The sequence below is a fragment of the Quercus lobata genome, chromosome 4 (assembly GCF_001633185.2).
Source record: "Quercus lobata isolate SW786 chromosome 4, ValleyOak3.0 Primary Assembly, whole genome shotgun sequence".
In the NCBI taxonomy this organism is placed as follows: domain Eukaryota; kingdom Viridiplantae; phylum Streptophyta; class Magnoliopsida; order Fagales; family Fagaceae; genus Quercus; species Quercus lobata.
This window is the reverse complement of record NC_044907.1, coordinates 12,368,077-12,387,193: the sequence shown is the minus strand read 5'-3', so window position 1 is coordinate 12,387,193 and position 19,117 is coordinate 12,368,077. Positions and strand designations below refer to the sequence as shown.

Here is a 19,117-nt window from a genome sequence, read left to right as displayed (position 1 = left end):
AACCATAAAAAACTTTACCAATTGAGCTATTTTAATTCCTTTAAATGTATGTTTGCCATGTTGTGGCCCTAAATTAGAGGAAAATATAGAGATATTTAACGTACATAAACCTTTGTGGTAAAATTAGTAGTAACTTTTGTGACAAATTTAAAATAGTCAAAGAAATAAAGCATACATTTTGCCATTTTGATGATTGTAATTTTTATCATCAAACCAAGACATCAATTAAATTTTGGTGTAGGTAGGGATTGAATCCCAGATATCTTATTCAACCATAAAAAACTTTACCAATTGAGCTATTTTAATTCCTTTAAATGTATGTTTGCCATGTTGTGGCCCTAAATTAGAGGAAAATATAGAGATATTTAACGTACATAAACCTTTGTGGTAAAATTAGTAGTAACTTTTGTGACAAATTTAAAATAGTCAAAGAAATAAAGCATACATTTTGCCATTGTTATTCAAGTAATTTATTAAAACAGTCAAAGAAATAAAGCATACATTTTGCCATTGTTATTCAAGTAATTTATAGAGAAAAACCAACTGCATATTACTTTATTAGAAGAAATGCTTATAGGATTCTCACCCAAAAAAAAAAAAAAAAAAATGCTTCTAGTCTATGGCCCACACCTTGAAAACCTCTTTAATGGGCTTCTTTGTAAGGTTAGACTAGGAACCCATTTAATTTAACGGTGATTTCCTTTATAAAGTCCTTCCATAAAAGAGTTATATTGATGGTTATTTTTAAGTGACTGTTCAATGAATAAAATTTCACTAAAAACTTGTTCACAAATAAACTCCTAATATGCTTATCAAACCAAAAAAAAAAAAAAAACAAGACTCTTAATATTATGAGTTTTATCTATCACTCTTATTATTATGAAACAAAATAAATTTAAATATATACTAATGAAAAAAAATTAGGATAATCTCTATATGAGCCATGTTAAATATCCTAATAAAGATAATCTTACATTCTCTCACTTGGCCTGCATTAAAATAAATAATTTAGTGAGTGATAGTGACTATGATGTGGTTATAATATTAGAGGTGTGTTTATCAAATAGTGGTGTTTCAGTTTAAAACATGTGTGTGTAAGTTTGTGTGTGTTAATATGTGTAAGAGTCATTTTCCATAATATTAACATGTATTGGTTCAGTTGGTGAGGCTCGAACGCTTCGCCCAAAAAGCCTAAGGTCGTTGCAATGAGAAGCTATCTTGGCCTTGGTTGCGTGCCTTGGCCTTGGCTGCTTGCCCATGGAGGCTGCATTGGTCTTGGTTGCGTGCCCTAACTTTAGCAGCATGCCTATGGAGGCTACCTTGACCTTGGCAACGTGCCTTGGCCTTGGCGGCTTGCCATGAGAGGCTGCCTTGGCATTGGCAGGGTGCCTTGGCCTCGGCTGCTTGCCATGAGAGGCAAGGCGTCGGTAGGACCTCGAAGTTGTTCTCATGTCCCACGCATGCCTCATGGCTTCCACGTTGCCGCTGTGGACCACGTGGGAGTGCTTGTGGCCTCGAATGCAAAACATTATGTGGGTTTAGGGCCTTTGGCCTCCTTTGCCAACGTACCAAGCGAGCATCATCACTTTACCCCGCACAATCGCCGCACTTGTCTGCGCCCTTCCTTGCCCCTTGGGTGAGTTATGGCCTCTAGGCGGTGTCAACATTGACGAGGAATGCTACCTGGTTGATCTTGCTAGTATTGTTTCGCTGCTAGTAATCCTCCTTGGTAGGCAATCTATAAGTCCAATGTAAATCCTCTTTTAGGCTTGCGGCTTGCTTTAGCCCTGATATAGGGTAGCCTCCTATCACCTAAACCTTTTTTTTTTTTTTAAATGTATATAATATATCAACTAGTTGTGAAATGGACCCCACCAACATCAAGGGATTGGCTGGACACCCTCGCTAACAATAACATGTCAACAACAAAAATCGTGCTCGCCCATGCCTATATAAATATTTTGTTGTGTGCTTTGTTAAGCATTGCTCAAAAATTTATAGAAGCTTGCATCAATGCCCTTGAACTCTATGTACTTGTTAGCTCCAGATTTTAGTATCAGATCTGTTGATTTATCGACGCAGAACAAAACCCTAGGTCCCCACAAGTCGACGTTGAATTTTCTGGAATGTTCTTCGCCGAGGGCGTCGGGGGCAAAAGAGGAAAATTTTGACGTGGGAAAAGAGAGGATGGGCGATGGGAGCTGCGGGGATGAAATCGTGGCCGTCAGATGGGGGAGGGAGGAGGGGTAGAATGGGAAATGAGGAAAGAGGAGAGGTCTTGGAGGGAGAGGGAGGTGTAGTTGGAGCCATAGAATGGGTTGGGGTCGAGGTGGAGGACGGTTTTGCTGTTGGCGGAGGCGACGACAATCATGGATTTTGGTAGGCCTGTGCCGAGGAGGATTAGATCGAAGTTGGTCGGCTTGATTGGAGGGTATGATGATGCATCTTCGCTCATGGCGGCAAGTGTGATGGACTTGCCCGCTGGAAAGCACAATTTTTAAGCTCCTAGAAAATGTTTAAAGGGAACAAAACCAAAGTTAAATCAAATTTTGAACTAGAAAATTTGTAATTCAATCATCTCATCTAAGACATAAGCTTTGTTAGGTAATACATAATATAATATGATATAAACACATTCTTATATGTTAATATTATTATTCATTTCTTTATACAAGATAGAAATTATAGAAATTCTACTTTAACCTAATTTAAATGTATATGTGTATAGCTTCCTTTTAGATACTTGCTCGGCCCTTATCCCCACAAGCACTTATAATTGTGGAGTGACCACCACATTTAAGGTGCATGGTGATTAAAGACGTAAGTTTTGTTAAGTAAAAGTTCTACATGGTTTAGAAATATCTAAGATATAACTTTCTTAGACTAGTTAGTTGTTACATGATGAATCATAAAATTAAATTAGACTGCAAATTAAAACTAAGATGAAATGTCTCAGCAAAAAAAAAAAAAAAAAAAACTAAACTAAACTAAGATGAAATGTTTGAATCAACAGATAAACAAATAATAAGACCAAATTTATAAAGTAATGATGAAAGCTCAAACAATCCAACAAAAATTATTTATAGGCTAAAATGCAAAACTGACCTTATAAGTTTCTTCAAATTTCATTTCAATCCTTTAGCTTTGCTCCCGTTCATTTCTGTCCTCTAAATTTCAAATTTATTCAATTAAGGTCTTTCCATCTTAAACAAAAAAAAATCTGGAAAATATTTTTCAATCATTAATTTAATTTTTTAATTTAAAATTGTTGAAGAAAAATCTAAAAAATTTAAAAATTAACCACAACATATAACAAAAGTTGATCGAAAAGTCTTAATTGAATAAACTTGAAAGTTAAAGAACTGAAATGAACAAAAGCAAAGTTAGAGGACTAAAATGAAATATGAAGAAACTTAGAGGGTCAGTTTTGCAATTTAGCTTTATTTATATTAAAATTAACAAATTCAAGAACACATTCCTATATAACTCAAATAAGTTTATAGAGGAGACTGTGTAGCTTGTTGAACAAATTTAAGAGTAAAACGCATTCAAGCTGAATCCGAACTCAAAACAGAAATAAATCATAAGCATATAAAAAGGTATCATATTTTAATCTATACTAGATTTATGATGTACTTACAAATAGGTGATCACACGCTCTACAAATTCTTTCACCCACGCTCTACAAATTCATTGTTTGGACTCATTGGGCTAAAACCCAATCCTATATTGGGTCAAATCCAAATTCAAACCTTACAACTAATATTAGTGTTTCTTTTTTGGTTTAATTATACACTTTTATAAGTTCTATTCCATCTTCCAAATATTTAATATCTTTTAAAATATTTTATTTTAGTTTTTATATTTTAAAGTTTGTTTCAAAAAAATAGTTTTTACCCTTAAATGTTGGATGAAAAAAGGTAATATGGAGGTTTGCTTGAGTGAGCAAGAAGGCTTGAGATATACTATTTATTAGATTATTTTATTTTAGGATAAATTACAAAATTATTCTTTGTCATTTACGTGATATTTCAATTTGATCTGTAATCTTTTAATTTTGTTAATTTAATCCCTAATATTTTTTAGTGCCTTGTCAATTTTTATATGGATAAATGAGGGAAGAAAATGTGGTTCTGAACTATAAAATCTAGCAAAATTTAATTTAAGTGCCATATCAATGGAAGAATGGATAATTTTCTCAAACAGGAAGGCAAACGAATAAAACCATTTTCCAATTCAATCTGGCTTAATAATAAGAATAGAATAGGGGTTGGTAGTTGGAGGATTCAAACCTTGAGAGAAGGGTAGTAAAGCTTGCCTTGGTGAAGCTTCCTGAGGGTGTCATCAACTTCTCATTTGTAGACTTGCTTGTGGCTCTAAACACTTCTCCAAATAGTTTATCAGTTTATCTTCTTCTTTTTTTCTTTTTCTTATTTTTTTTTTTTTCAGAGATGTGGTCTTTTGCTCATGGATGCATACCATTTTCCCAATAAATCTTTCACCAGATCAGTATCAGTGAGTTTGCATGAACAGTGCATGAGATCTTTACACTTTTCTGAAAGAAAATTTAATTCATCTCCATTGTAGATGAACTTAATGTCAATCACTTAAATCCATATGTTTTTGTGTCTATTGTTTTTCAAAAATTTTGTTTGAAAGTTCAAAGTGAGGACATAATAAGAGAGGGAAGAGGAGAAAAAAAATAAGTAGTTATCTGTATTACTTTTTTGAAATTTGATGCTTCCTATATATCCTTCAAAACAAAAATTCTTTCCACATGCAAAATTCATCACTTACCTTAGCTTCAGGCCAGAGAACCTAATTTGAAGTGTCCTTCGCACGTGTGTGTGCTTTTGTTTCTTCATTGCATGGGTTTCAAGAGTAATGTACAGTTGATTTAAAGTCAAGCTAATGAACAAAAGGGAGAAAAAGCTTAAAATAACATTAATGAAAGTAATAAAAAAGAGCATATTAATTAAAGAGATGAAAAAGATTATGGCTTTAAATATGATAGAATGACAAAAACTAATACACTTGGCCCACCATAATTATCAATTATTTTAAAAGTTTAAACGATTAGAAAATAATGAATTTAATCATTTACTTAACTAGATGCTAAAGTTTTTAGGAAGGAGACAAGATTGTTATTGTTGTTTATACAACTGTGGCTACATGTGATTTGATATGTGAAAGAACAACACATGCAATAGCCAATAGCTTGTCTTTTGGCAATTTAAGTCATGCCCACAGGTTACCAAGTTTAGGTGTTTTATTTGACTTGTTTTATATGCCTTTATAAGGTGTTGTATTTGATAGTCGAGTGAACAAATCAGCCACAGGACTTGCATTTAATTTGGAAAGATTTGTCACTTAGGGTATGTTTGGTAGACTGTAATAAGCGTTGTAATGTAATAATTATTCCTATGGTTTTGTTATTCTTTAGTTTGGTTATGTTTTTATTACAAGAAATAATCATTCCTTATGAATAGCTATTCTTCAAAATGAGGAATAACTATTCCTCTTTAAAAGGTTGTATTAGCTATTCCTTAGTAAGTGCAATAATTTCAAAACTTAATATATTTCAAATAAACAAACTTTCCATATATATCTAACAATTATAAAAATAAAAAATCATAAAAATAACACATATCTCTCTTAAATTTAAAAATAAAAATTTTTAAGGAGATATAATTGTATGAGTAAGAAATTTCCTAAAATAAATGTTAAGTTTCATTTTAATGTTATAACTCACAACCAAACTAATGAATAGGTTTAGTTATTACATTACAACATATTTTATTCCTAGTAATAAAGATTACAATTCTTATCGTAATTCGCATTCAGTGTACCAAACGTACCCTTAGTCTTTATAGCTTTGCCTAGTAGGTACTATTATTAAACCTTTTTTTTTTCTTTCTTTCTTGTGTTTTCCTTTCCACAAGTTGTGTCCTTTGTGTCGATGAAGTTTCACATAGATGATAGATGCCATCTTCAGTGTTAGTAGATAGAATTTCATTGGGCTGAATTGTTTCTTATTCTCAATATAATTGAGATCCCCACCAAATTTTTAAGTGCTTGAAAAAAGCATCTAGTGTTAAGTTGATAAATTTTTTTTTTTATAGAGTTTCTACCTATGACGTTCGTTTTTTATGATTGTAATTTTTATTATCAAACCAAGCCATCAATCGAATTTTGGTGTAGGTAGGAATTGAATCTCAAATATCTTATTCAGTCATAAAAAACTTTACCAATTGAGCTATTTTAATTCCTATAAATGTATGTTTGCCATGTTGTAGCCCTAAATCGGAGGAAAATATAGAGATATTTAACGTACATAAACCTTTGTAGTAAAATTAGTAGTAACTTTTGTGGCAAATTTAAAAACAGCCAAAGAAATAAAGCATACATTTTACCATTGTTATTCAAGTAATTTATAGAGAAAAACCCACTGCAGATTACTTTATTAGAAGAAATGCTTATAGGATTCTCACCCCAAAAAAAAAAAAAAAATGCTTCTAGTCTATGACCTACACCTTGAAAACCTCTTTAATGGGCTTCTTTGTAAGGTTAGACTAGGAACCCATTCAATTTAACGGTGGTTTCCTTTATAAAGTCCTTCCATAAAAGAGTTTTGTTGATGGTTATTTTTAAGTGATTGTTCAATGAATAAAATTTCACTAAAAACCTATTCACAAATAGACTCCTAATATGCTTATCAAACCAAAAAAAAAAAGGACTGTTAATATTATACAAGATAAAAATTATAGAAATTCTACTATAACCTAAGTGTAAATGTATGTGAAGTACCCTCTTAGAGATTTACTCGGCCCTTGCTCCCACAAGCACTTATAATTATAGAGTGACCACCGCACCAAGGATGCATGGTAATTAAAGACATAAGTTTTGTTAAGTATAAGTTCTACATGGTTTAGAAATATCCAAGATATAACTTTCTTAAACTGGTTAGTTGTTACGTTATGAATCATAAAATTAAATAGACTGCAAATTAAAACTAAGACAAAATGTCTCAGCAAAAAAAAAAAAAAACTAAGATGAAATGTTTGAATCAACATATAAACAAATAATAAGACCAAATTTATAGACACCTTGTTGGATTAAACAAGCTCTCATCTAGGACTCTATAATTGTTTTTGGTGTTTGAATAATAATGACAGCTTTTATATAAAAAAAAAAACAAATAAAAGAAAGACCAAATTTATAAAGTAATGATGGAAGCTCAAACAATCCAATTACAATCTATATATCTAATAGTAGGTGAAACTGAGAGAAACTCAAATTAAAATTTCAAATTATAGTTCTAATTTTGCGTCATGTGTCATAAATTATTTATTCTTAAAGAGATTTATTTCTTAATTTTAGAATCAAATGTGAAATCACATCATAAACATTCATTCAAGTGAATTATTAAGTACAAAATCCAAAAAGTCTAGAATAAATGCATCGTAAAAAAAAAAAAAAAAATTGCTTCACAATAATTTTTAAAAAAATGAACAATTTACATTTTATACCTAATAATATCCTTACAAAATTTTTTAAAGACTCAATAAAATAAAAAAATGACTATGAATAGTATTTAAATTATATTTATAAGAATTATATTATGCATCTTATTATATATCTTTAAATATATTCATGCATATGCATGAAGTTACAAGCTAATTATTTATAGGCTAAAATGCAAAATTGACCCTATAAGCTCTCATCTAGGACTCTGTAATTGTTTCTGGTGTTTGAATAATAATGATAGCTTTTATATCAAAAAAAAAAAAAAAAAGACAAAATTTATAAAGTAATGATAGAAGCTCAAACAATCCAACAAAAATTATTTATAGGCTAAAATGCAAAACTGATCCTATAAGTTTCTTCAAATTTCATTTCAATTCTCTAGCTTTGCGTCTGTTCATTTCTATCCTCTAAGTTTCAAATTTATTCAATTAAGGTCCTTCCATCAAATTTTGTTAAAATTTTTTGAAAAAAAATAAGGAAAATACTTTTCAATCATTAATTTAAATTTTTAATTTAAAATTTTTAAAGAAAAATATAAAAAATTGAAAAATTAATCACAACATATAACAAAAGTTGATGGAAAAGCTTTAATTGAATAAACTTAAAAGTTAAAGAACTAAAATGAACAAAAGCAAAGTTAAAGGACTAAAATGAAATATGAAGAAACTTAGAGAGTCAGTTTTGCATATTAACCTTATTTATATTAAAATTAACAAATTCAATAACACATTCCTATATAACTCAAATAAGTTTACAGAGGAGACTGTGCAGCTTGTTGAACAAATTTAAGAGAAACGCATTCAAGCTGAATCCGAATTCAAATTTCAAAACAGAAATAAATCATAAGCATTTGAAAGGGTATCATATTTCAATCTATGCTAGATTTATGATGTACTTCCAAATGGGTGATCACAGTAAGGGGATATCAAGGAGCAAATATAGAGGAAAGAGAGAAATCATTTTACATAACTTCAGAAAATTGAAAAAAAAAAGTATCTTTCAAACACAGATCAAATTCACATCAATCATCACCTAAAGTTTGCATTATCAAAATATTCCTTAGGGAAACACATCCATGGGATGATATTGGGCTATGTTTAAAAAAGATGATCAATAATTTGTTAGATCAGACTCGAGTTCAATGGGGTTAATAAATTACTTCACCATGCCAAGGTCAATGATTTGTTATACCAGCCAAGATAACATCCCTTTTAGAAATGTTATTAAACTGCCAATAAAACCAAACAAACGAGTTAGTAATAATAACAATTACAATTACAAAAATGACAATAGAAGCAATAAAACCATAAAAATAAAAATAAAAGCATTTTTTTTTTTCTAAAAGATTTAGGATATCCTAACATACTAAAATAATCATTACATAAAATAAGCCAATAATCCAAACATCTTCAAGGTGGTGAACTTTACCAATCCACTCCAACTATCTTATAATCTAAACCCTACAGAATCATAACCTTTGCTCTTTATACCACAACTATCTTATAATCTAAACTCTACAGAATCATAACCTTTGCTCTTTATACCACAACTATGATGATAAAAACCCATAATTTAGATTTGCGATCATGACGGGCATGTTAATACCCATTCAAGCATTTTGACAGACACCTAGCACGCGTGCCAACTTATATAACACCCACACACAAATCATCCTATCCCAATGCCTCAAAATTAAAACCCACTTCTCTCAGCACCTAAGCACTCCAACCAGCCCAAACGTATTGTACAAAAACAACCAAATTTCCACACAAAACAAATGCATATTGTACAAAGAACCAAACTTTCAGAAAACCCAACTTGCAAACGCAATAAAATAATAGAGAATTGAAATAATTTTTTTTTTTTAAAAAGCATGGAAAACAATGAAAGAGCTGCAAAAAGCTCAAAACACTCACTTTTAGGAAATGTTTGGTATACCCACTCAAATACACATTTTCAGTTTTTAAATAACATTGCATACATTTCCATATATTTTTTCACTCACACGTATTTCTACATATATTTTCAAACACATGTATCAAACACCCTCTTAGCTTTTTGGCAACAATCCAGTGTGTCGAGGCAATGCTAAAAAATATTAGTTTTACCTGGTACTATATTTTTATAAAAAAAATTAATAACAATAAGCAAAAATTTATTTTGCAAATTTGACACCAATAGAACTTCTTATTTTGATAAGCTGTCATATATGATTGGTGCAATATTATTTTCTAATAGTATATTATAGGTTAAAGTGTAAAATTTATCCTCTAAATTTCTCCAAAATTCATTTCAGTTCTCTAATTTTGTTTTCATTAATTTCAATCTTCTAAGTTTTTGATTTATTTAATTAAGGCATTTCCATTAACTTTTTCTTAAAATTTTTTGAAAAATAAAATCTAGAAAATATTTTTCAACCAATAATTAAATTTTTTTAATTTAAAAAACTTGAAGAAAAATTTTAAAAATTGAAAAATTAACCACAACATATAACAAAAGTCAATAAAAAAGCTTTAATTGAATAAACTAGAAAGTTAAAGAACTAAAATGAATGAAAACAAAGTTAAATGACTTAAATGAATTCTAGTGAAACATAGAGGGTGAGTTTTGCATTTTAGCCATTACTCTATATATATAGTTTTTTTTCTAGTACTATATATATTTTTTTTAAATAATTAATAACAATAAGCAAAAACTTATTTTGCAATATTGACATCAGTAGAATTCCTCATTTTGATGAGCTGCCATACTATGATTTGTGCAATATTACTCTTTTTAATACTATCGTTACTTTTTTATATATAAAAGCTATAATTACTAATATTAATGTTTCTTTTTTGGTTTAATTATACACTTTTATAAGTTCTATTCCATCTTCCAAATGTTTAATATCTTATAAAATATTTTATTTTAGTTTTTATATTTTTAGGTTTGTGTCAAAAAAATAGTTTTACCCATAAATGTTGGATGAAAAAAAAGGTAATGTGGAGGTTTACTTAAGTGAACAAGAAGGCTTGAGATATACTATTTATTAGATTATTTTATTTTTAGGATAAGTTACAAAATTAGTCTAGGTTCACTTGAGTGAGCAAGAAGGCTTGAGATATACTATTTATTATATTATTTTATTTTAGGATAAATTACAAAATTAGTCTTTGTTCTTTACGCGATATTTTAATTTGATCAATAACTTTTTAATTGTGTTAATTTAATCCCTAGCATTTTTTTAGTGCCATGTCGATTTTTATAAGAATAAACAAGGGAAGAAAATGTGGTTCTGAAATATAAATTCTAGCGCAATTTAATTTATGTGCCATATCAATGGAAAAATGGACAATTTTCTCAAACAGGGAGGCAAACGAATAAAACCATTTGCAAATTCAATCTGAATTAATAATAAGAATAGAATAGGGGTTGGTAGTTGGGGGATTCAAACCTTGAGAGAAGGGAAGTAAAGCTTGCCTTGGTGAAGCTTCCTGAGGGTGTCATCAACTTCTCATTTGTAGACTTGCTTGTGGCTCTAAACACTTTTCCAAATAGTTTATCAGTTTATCTTCTTCTTTTTTCTTTTTCTTTTTCTTCTTTTTTCTTTTTTTTTATTATTTTCTTTTCCAGAGATGTGGTCTTTTGCTCATGGATGCATACCATTTTCCCAATAAATCTTTCAACAGATCAGTATGAGTGAGTTTGTATGAACAGTGCATGAGATCTTTACACTCTTCTGTAATAAAATTTAATTAATCTCCATTGTAGATGAACTTAATGTCAATCACCCTAATACACATGTTTTTGTGTCTATTGTTTTTCAAAAATTTTGTTTGAAAGTTCAAAGTGAGGACATAATAAGAGAAGGAAGAGGAGAAAAAAAAAAAATAGTTATCTGTATTTCTTTTTTCAAATTTGATGCTTCCTATATATCCTTCAAAACAAAAATTCTTTCTACATGCAAAATTCATCACTAACCTTAGCTTCAGGCCAGAGAACCTAATTGAAGTGTCCTTCGCACGTGTGTGTTTTTGTTTCTTCATTGCATGGGTTTCAAGAGTAATGTACAATTGATTTAAAGTCAAGCTAATGAACAAAAGGGAGAAAAAGCTTAAAATAACATTAATGAAAGTAATAAAAAAGAGCATATTAATTAAAGAGATGAAAGAGATTATGGCTTTAAATATGATAGAATGACAAAAACTAATACACTTGGCCCACCATAATTATCAATTATCCTAAAAGGTTAACGGTTAGAAAATAATGAATTTAATCATGTAATTAACTAGATGCCACAGTTTTTAGGAAGGAGACAAGGTTGTTATTGTTGTTTATACAACTATGGCTACATGTGATTTGATATGTGAAAGAACAATACATGCAATAGCCAATAGCTTGTCTTTTGGCAATTTAAGTCATACCCACAGGCTACCAAGTTTAGGTGTTTTATTTGACTTGTTTTATATGCCTTTATAAGGTGTTGTATTTGATAGTTGAGTGAACAAATCAGCCACAGGACTCGCATTTAATTTGGGAAAATTTGTCACTTAGTCTTTATAGCTTTGCCTAGTATTAAACCTTTTCTTTCTTTCTTTCTTGTGTTTACCTTTCCACAAGTTGTGTCCTTTGTGTCGATGAAGTTTCACATAGATGATAGATGCCATCTTCGGTGTTAGTAGATAGAATTTCATTGGGCTGAATTGTTTCTTATTCTCAACATAATTGAGATCCCCACCAAATTTTAAGTGCCTGAAAAAAGCATCTAGTGTTAAGTCGATAATTTTTTTATTTTTTATTTATAGAGTTTCAACCTATAACGTTCGCTTTTGATGATTGTAATTTTTATCATCAAACTAAGATATCAATCAAATTTTGGTGTAGGTAGGGATTGAATCTCAGATATCTTATTTAGCCATAAAAAAACTTTACCAATTGAGCTATTTTAATTCCTATAAATGTATGTTTGCCATGTTGTAGCCCTAAATCGGAGGAAAATCTAGAGATATTTAACGTACATAAACCTTTGTGGTAAAATTAGTAGTAACTTTTGTGACAAATATAAAACAGTCAAAGAAATAAAGCATACATTTTGCCATTGTTATTCAAGTAATTTATAGAGAAAAACCCACTGCAGATTACTTTATTAGAAGAAATGCTTATAGGATTCTCACCCAAAAAAAAATGCTTCTAGTCTATGGCCTACACCTTGAAAACCTCTTTAATGGGCTTCTTTGTAAGGTTAGACTAGGAACCCATTCAATTCAACGGTGGTTTCCTTTATAAAGTCCTTCCATAAAAGAGTTTTATTGATGGTTATTTTTAAGTGATTGTTCAATGAATAAAATTTCACTAAAAACCTGTTCACAAATAGACTCCTACTATGCTTATCAAACCAAAAAAAAAAGACTCTTAATATTATGAGTTTTATCTATCACTCTTATTATTATGAAACAAAATAAATCTAAATATATACTAATAAAAAAAATTAGGATAATCTCTATATGAGCCACGTTAAATATCCTAATAAAGATAATCTTGCATTCTCTCACTTGGCTTGCATTGAAATTAAATAATTTAGTGAGTGATAGTGACTATGATGTGGTTATAATATTAGGGGTGTGTTTATCAAATAGTGGTGATTTCAATTTAAAACATGTGTGTGTAAGTTTTTGTGTGTTAATATGTGTAAGAGTCATTTTCCATAATATTAACATGTATTGGTTCAGTTGGTAAGGCTCGAACGCTTCGCCCAAAAGGCCTAGGTTTGTTGCAAAGAGAAGCTACCTTGGCCTCGGCTGCATGCCTTGGCCTTGGCTGCTTGCCCATGGAGACTGCATTGGCCTTGGCTCCGTGCCCTATCTTTAGCAGCATGCTTATGGGGGGCTGCGTTGACCTTGGCAGCATGCCTTGGCCTTGGCGGCTTGCCATGAGAGGCTGTCTTGACATTGGTAGCATGCCTTGGCCTTGGCTGCTTGCCATGAGAGGCAGGGCGTCGGCAGGACCTCGAAGCTGTCTTCATGTCCCACGCGAGCCTCATGGCCTCCGCATTGCCGCTATGGACCATGTGGGCGTGCTTGTGGCCTTAGATGCAAAACATTATGTGGGTTTGGGGCCTTTGGCCCCCTTTGCCAACATACCAAGCGAGCATCATCACTCTACCCCGCACAATCGCCGCGCCTATTTGCGCCCTTCCTTGCCACTTGGGTGAGCCATGGCCTTCGAGTGGTGTCGACATTGACGAGGAATGCTACTTGGTTGATCTTGCTAGTAGAGTTTCGCTGCTAGTAATACTCCTTGGTAGGCAATTTATAAGTCCAATGTAAATCCTCTTTGGAGTTTGCAGCTTGCCTTAACCCTGATATATCACCTAAACTTTTTTTTTTTTTTTTAAATGTATATAATATATCAACTAGTTGTGAAATGGACCCCACCAACATCAAGGGATTGGCTGGACACCCTCGCTAACAAGAACATGTCAACAACAAAAATTGTTCTCGCCCATGCCTATATAAATATTTTGTTGCGTGCTTTGTTAAGCATTGCTCAAAAAATTTATAGAAATTTCTCTTTCTATTGTATTTCCTGAGACCCAACGAAAATCGGGTGAGCATTTTTGAAATAGAAGATGGTACAAATGGAGAAACTCTTTGTCTATTGGTTATGAATTTTTCTTATTATTTTTTATTAGGAGAAAAGAAAACTTAGCTCTTTTTGTTCACATGCTTCTTGTATCCGTTATAAACTCAGCTCTCAATCGCAACAAATACTCGTATTTTCACTTCTAAATTATGTATGGATTGTAAGCTGCTAGTCTTCAATTTTTAAACTGTTGGATTATATATTGACCTTAGTTAATTAACCAATTATCCAAATTGATTAATTATATCAAATTACATGCATTTACCTGATTGCTAAATACGTTCATGATGTACTCTACTAATTACATGTTCTGGAATAGTAAGCAAAAGAACATGCTTTTTCTTTTTTCTTTTTTTTTCCGCGGGGGGGGGGGGGGGGGGTATTTACTTAGTAGAAGTAAATTTAAGTAAATCAAGAAGATGGCAATGACAACGACAAAGTTTTTGATCCTCAATAAGACTAATTATCAAGATCAAGACACGGTAGAAGCTTAGTTTAATTCTTAGAAAGAGACTTTTTTTTGTGTGTTCCAGAAAGTCATGAGAGGGTATTATGATTATCTTTATTCCTATTCAAAAGTGGAGAATGTATTATGACTACTCATCTCTTAGGGCCCTTTAACAGCTGTCTTCAGTTATTGCAACCCAAGGCTGCTTTGTTTTCTTCCTCACATTCTCTCCAGCTCTTGCACATTGTGTCTCTCCTACTTCCCCCAATTATAGCCGTGTTTATGTCATTATGTGTGTGTAATAGTCTTCTAGTACTTATAAGTTATCAATAAGTCTAAAGACACAAAAATTTTCACGATTTTATTCACAATTGCTGAGATGACATGTTGTGATTAGTGCTAATAAAAGCGGTTTTAGTAGTGGATATGTGTGAAATATATGTTGCTTCAATCACGCTTTCCATGTTACTCAATACTAGTAGTAAAAAAATATTGTGTAAATTTGTGTGTCCCTAGCATTACTCATAAGGTATTACGAGCATTCTATATTTCTTTACATAAACACTTATTCATTTGATTTCACTGCCTATTGCAAACAAAATCAAAGGTATAGCTGTTAGCAAATTGGTACTGATAAGGACCAACTAGGCAGCTAGCTTATCCTAGCATACATTGGTTACAGACATTCACATGACCTTTTATTGTGTTTGTGTATTCACATCAGAATGATCAACAAAAATGAATCAAGTATAGCAGATTAAATAATGAGAAAAATCAAGAATGTGGCACACCAAATGAGTAACTTTGATGATATGTAGCAAGAGTGAATACCCATCACACATGATGGGCTGGCAATGCTTGCCATATCCTCAAAAGTAGCAATAAGTGAAGGGCAGTGATGTGATTTCACTCCCAACATACATACGAACATGTCTGTTACAGTTGAGATAATTGGAAATAGGAAAAAGAGGTGAGGACCCATGAAGCTGAAAAGAATTTCTCATTATTCATGTGAAGGCTCCTTCCATGACTACAAAGTGGCACTGCCTTTTTCAAGCATTGCTTAATTAGAGGCCCACATATTGAACAGAAGAAATTCATCATGAAAAATTTGAATGATTGGATGAGCATGAAACACACATATACCAAAATTAATTCATTTCAACTGATAAAGTTTACAAACTTTTGGGTGTTTGTGATATCTGTTTTCCAAGAAAATTCTCCTCAGCATTTCCTTTTCCGTAATTTGATATTATAAACAATGATTGATCAGAATTCAAGGCTCTCTCACTCTCTCTATATTTCATGAAAATAGTATCCATGTTGAAGGGAAACTATATTTCTTGATGTGGTGAATCTTGTTTGATTTGCTGACTATCGATATAATAGAGGATTCTGCAGATTGGTAAGAAACTATTGTAAATTTCATTCACATTCTACAAATAAGTATTCTATTGACTCTTCCAAGTACTAATGTACAATTGCCATAACATTAATTTCTTGGCAATTTGAGAAACTAGACAAATGCTTCTGCAAAATGGTATTAAGGTTCAAACTTTTATATTTTTCTTAGCATCCAGTTTCAAATCTCACTTGGAGTAAAAGTTTACATGTCAATTAAATTTGTTCACAGACTAATCTGCTCCATTACTAATCAATAGTATTCTGTATTGTTATTGGTATTTTAACTTCTTTTTCGAAACTGATGCATATAAGTACTACCAGAGACCGTACAAGCACAGTAGCAGAATCAATTAAAACCTTCTTAGACCAATGTGATTTATTGGTTCCCCAATGGCTAAGAAGAAGAGCTGGTTCAATATAGTGAAGAGGTTCTTTATTAGAGAGACAAACTCAAAGCCAGCAAAGGTAAAATGACTTGCTTCTTTGTTCAGTTTTGGTCTTTGATTCTGTTTCTCACTGCTAGAACTATTATCAGGATAGAAGAAGGAAATGGATTTTTGGAGGGCTTAAGATCAAAAGGTTAGCCTCACTCACTGCACCATCATCCTTAAATGAAAGAAGTATAGGTGAGGCAGAAGAAGAGCAGATCAAGGCCCATGCCTCCACTTCTGCTGATGAAGTGGCTGTTACAGCCGCTCAAGTTGCTGTTGAGGTTGTTGAGTTCACTGGCAACCTTCAATCTGACTATCAATGTGAACATGAATTGAAAGAGTTTTCAGACATTAGAGTTCAAGGTGAAGCAACTCAGTCCAACCATCAATGCGAGAGAGAAATCCTTGAATTTGCAGCTACTAGAATTCAGTCTGCCTTTCGGGGTTACCTTGTGAGTTTAAACAAGCACTCTCTATCTCATATCTCCTTTCTCAACTTTTATTTATTCTCTGCAAATTTACAAATTTCTGACACTTTGTATGTGATAAAGTAATGCCTGATAAAAGAGAACATATATCAGGAATTTGGTATGGACACAAATTAGACCTTTTTTTTCATTTTAGTTCTCACAGATTGCATAGTTTTAATCAACATATGTGGGAGGGTTTTGCAGGCAAGGAAAGCCTTACGGGCATTGAGGGGAATTGTGAAACTCCAAGCTATTATTCGAGGCAGAGCTGTAAGACGCCAAGCTATAACTACCCTAAAGTGCTTGCAGTCTATTGTAAATATTCAGTCACAGGCCAGCACAAGAAGATTTGGAACGTTGGAAGGCACTTGGAATTATGATGAAAATAAAGAATTGCAGAATTGGAAAGACAAGATAACAAGGGTATGGAATGCAGAAAGAACTGACTCATTCTAATGTGAACAACATAACTCTGATGAAAAAGAAAAATCTGTATCCCATTCCTCTCTTTCTATAACATTAGTCTTCTGCTGGTCTAATTAATAGCATAAGAATTATTCTGTCTTTAACATTTGGGTGGCAAAATGTTATGATCTTCAGATAGACACAAACAATCAAAGAAGGTGGAATGATAGTGTATTGTCAAAGGAAGAGGCAGATGCATTATTTATGAGTAAGAAAGAGGCCATAAATAAGAGAGAACGAATAAAGGAATACTGGTTTAGCCATCGGGTAAGCTCCTTTTGTTCTATAATCTTCTAATTATATATTTTGCAAGTTTTGGTTCAATTACTGATACTTTCAACTGAAAAATTATTCAGAAGTCGGCAGAAACAGATCGAAACAAGGTAAACGGAAGATGGAGATACTGGTTGGACCAATGGGTAGACACACAAATTACTAAAAGTAGAGAACTTGAAGATTTGGACTCAGTTTTGACTTCAAATCCAAGACAAACAGATGACTGTGGAAGAAGACAACTTAAGCTAAGAAATGTTAAGGGACAGAATAATTTTGAGGGATTGGATTCTCCAATATTTGTTCCCAAAAGATCAATTCATCATAGGAGGCAATGCTCATTGGGAGACCATAATACTTTGTCAAGCTCTCCTGTTCCAACTTACATGGCTGCAACTGAATCTGCAAAGGCAAAAGCAAGATCAATGAGCTCACCAAAAACACGGCTCAGGAATTTCGATACATGCTCTGAAAGCTATTCACCATATAAGAATAAGTTGTCTCTCATATCCTCTATTGCTACTGAAGTGCCAAGTGGTGGCAGGATTGGCAAGACTAATGGTTACCAACAAAGATCTCCTAACTTGAAAGGCCTTCCAAGTCCTATAAAATCCAGACAGATGGTAAAGGATCTCAGCTTTAACTCAGAGTGCTCATTGCAGATTTGGGATAGACATGGTGGCTTCAGATAATTTCAGATGTTTGGTTTAAGAAGAGATCTTGGTTAGTGTGTTAGGTTGGAGTGGAGAACATAGTCTGTAATTTAATAGAGTTTAAATAGTTAATAATGGGATGCTATTTCATCTCATTATTAAATGAGTAGCTTACAGTAATGCTACACAATTGATTGACACACAGATAGTCTCTTTTCCTATCACAACTATAATTGAGCAAATTCTATGCTAACTGGCATTAAAATTAAGGTTTTATCCATAGATGTGACTTTTCGATTCTATTTTAAGCCAGTTGTTTAGGACACTAGAAAATGGAGAAACAAAACAGCCATTGAAATATTTGGAGGCAGGGTTAGTGATTGGAGTGAAAGTCATAACATGGTTGCTGTACTAGAAGGTGTGGCTGGACACCTCCTTTTCAGGGAGGGCATTATACCAAACCTTTTATTCCCTTAATTTTTTTACTATTCCATAATTTCCACTAGACTTTGCACTTAATGGAGCCTTGACCTTGATAAATTTTCGATTGTCTTAAAGTTTAAGATGCTAGAAAATGGTGAATTCAATCATGTAATCTAACAAATCTAATCAAATATTTCAACATTATACCAAACCTTTTACTACCTTATTTTTTTACTATTCCATAATTTCCACTAGACTGTGCACATAATGAAGCTTGACCTCAATAAATTATCTATTATCTCAAAAGTTAAGATGTTATAAAATGGTGAATTCAATTATTTAATCTAACGGACCTAATCAAATATTTTAGAATTATATCAAACTAGTTGGTTAGTCTTG

The 19,117-nt window shown here is 32.0% G+C and overlaps 1 protein-coding gene across 2 annotated transcripts; it reads left to right on the top strand.

Annotated features, from left to right (window-relative positions):
* Positions 1 to 15,622: 15,622 nt before the first annotated feature.
* On the top strand, positions 15,623 to 18,499 carry LOC115984181 (protein IQ-DOMAIN 14-like). 2 transcript variants are annotated; one of them, XM_031107126.1, is made up of 6 exons: positions 15,623 to 16,004; positions 16,325 to 16,468; positions 16,539 to 16,886; positions 17,109 to 17,327; positions 17,505 to 17,636; positions 17,726 to 18,499. In XM_031107126.1, the coding sequence occupies exons 2-6, from the start codon at positions 16,394 to 16,396 to the stop codon at positions 18,332 to 18,334; spliced, it is 1,383 nt and encodes a 460-aa protein (XP_030962986.1). In that variant the 5' UTR covers positions 15,623 to 16,004; positions 16,325 to 16,393; the 3' UTR covers positions 18,335 to 18,499. The 2 variants fall into 2 exon arrangements, with proteins under 2 accessions (XP_030962986.1, XP_030962987.1); XM_031107127.1 differs by having other exon boundaries at positions 15,623 to 16,468.
* The last annotated feature ends 618 nt before the right edge of the window (positions 18,500 to 19,117 follow it).

What these genes read in the sequence shown, in the direction of transcription:
- LOC115984181 (XM_031107126.1), top strand. Translation starts at nt 16,394, where the DNA reads ATGGCTAAGAAGAAGAGCTGGTTCAATATAGTGAAGAGGTTCTTTATT. An exon ending in CTGCCTTTCGGGGTTACCTT is followed by an intron (nt 16,887 to 17,108) that starts GTGAGTTTAAAC and finishes AGGGTTTTGCAG; the next exon opens with GCAAGGAAAGCCTTACGGGC. An exon ending in GGAAAGACAAGATAACAAGG is followed by an intron (nt 17,328 to 17,504) that starts GTATGGAATGCA and finishes TATGATCTTCAG; the next exon opens with ATAGACACAAACAATCAAAG.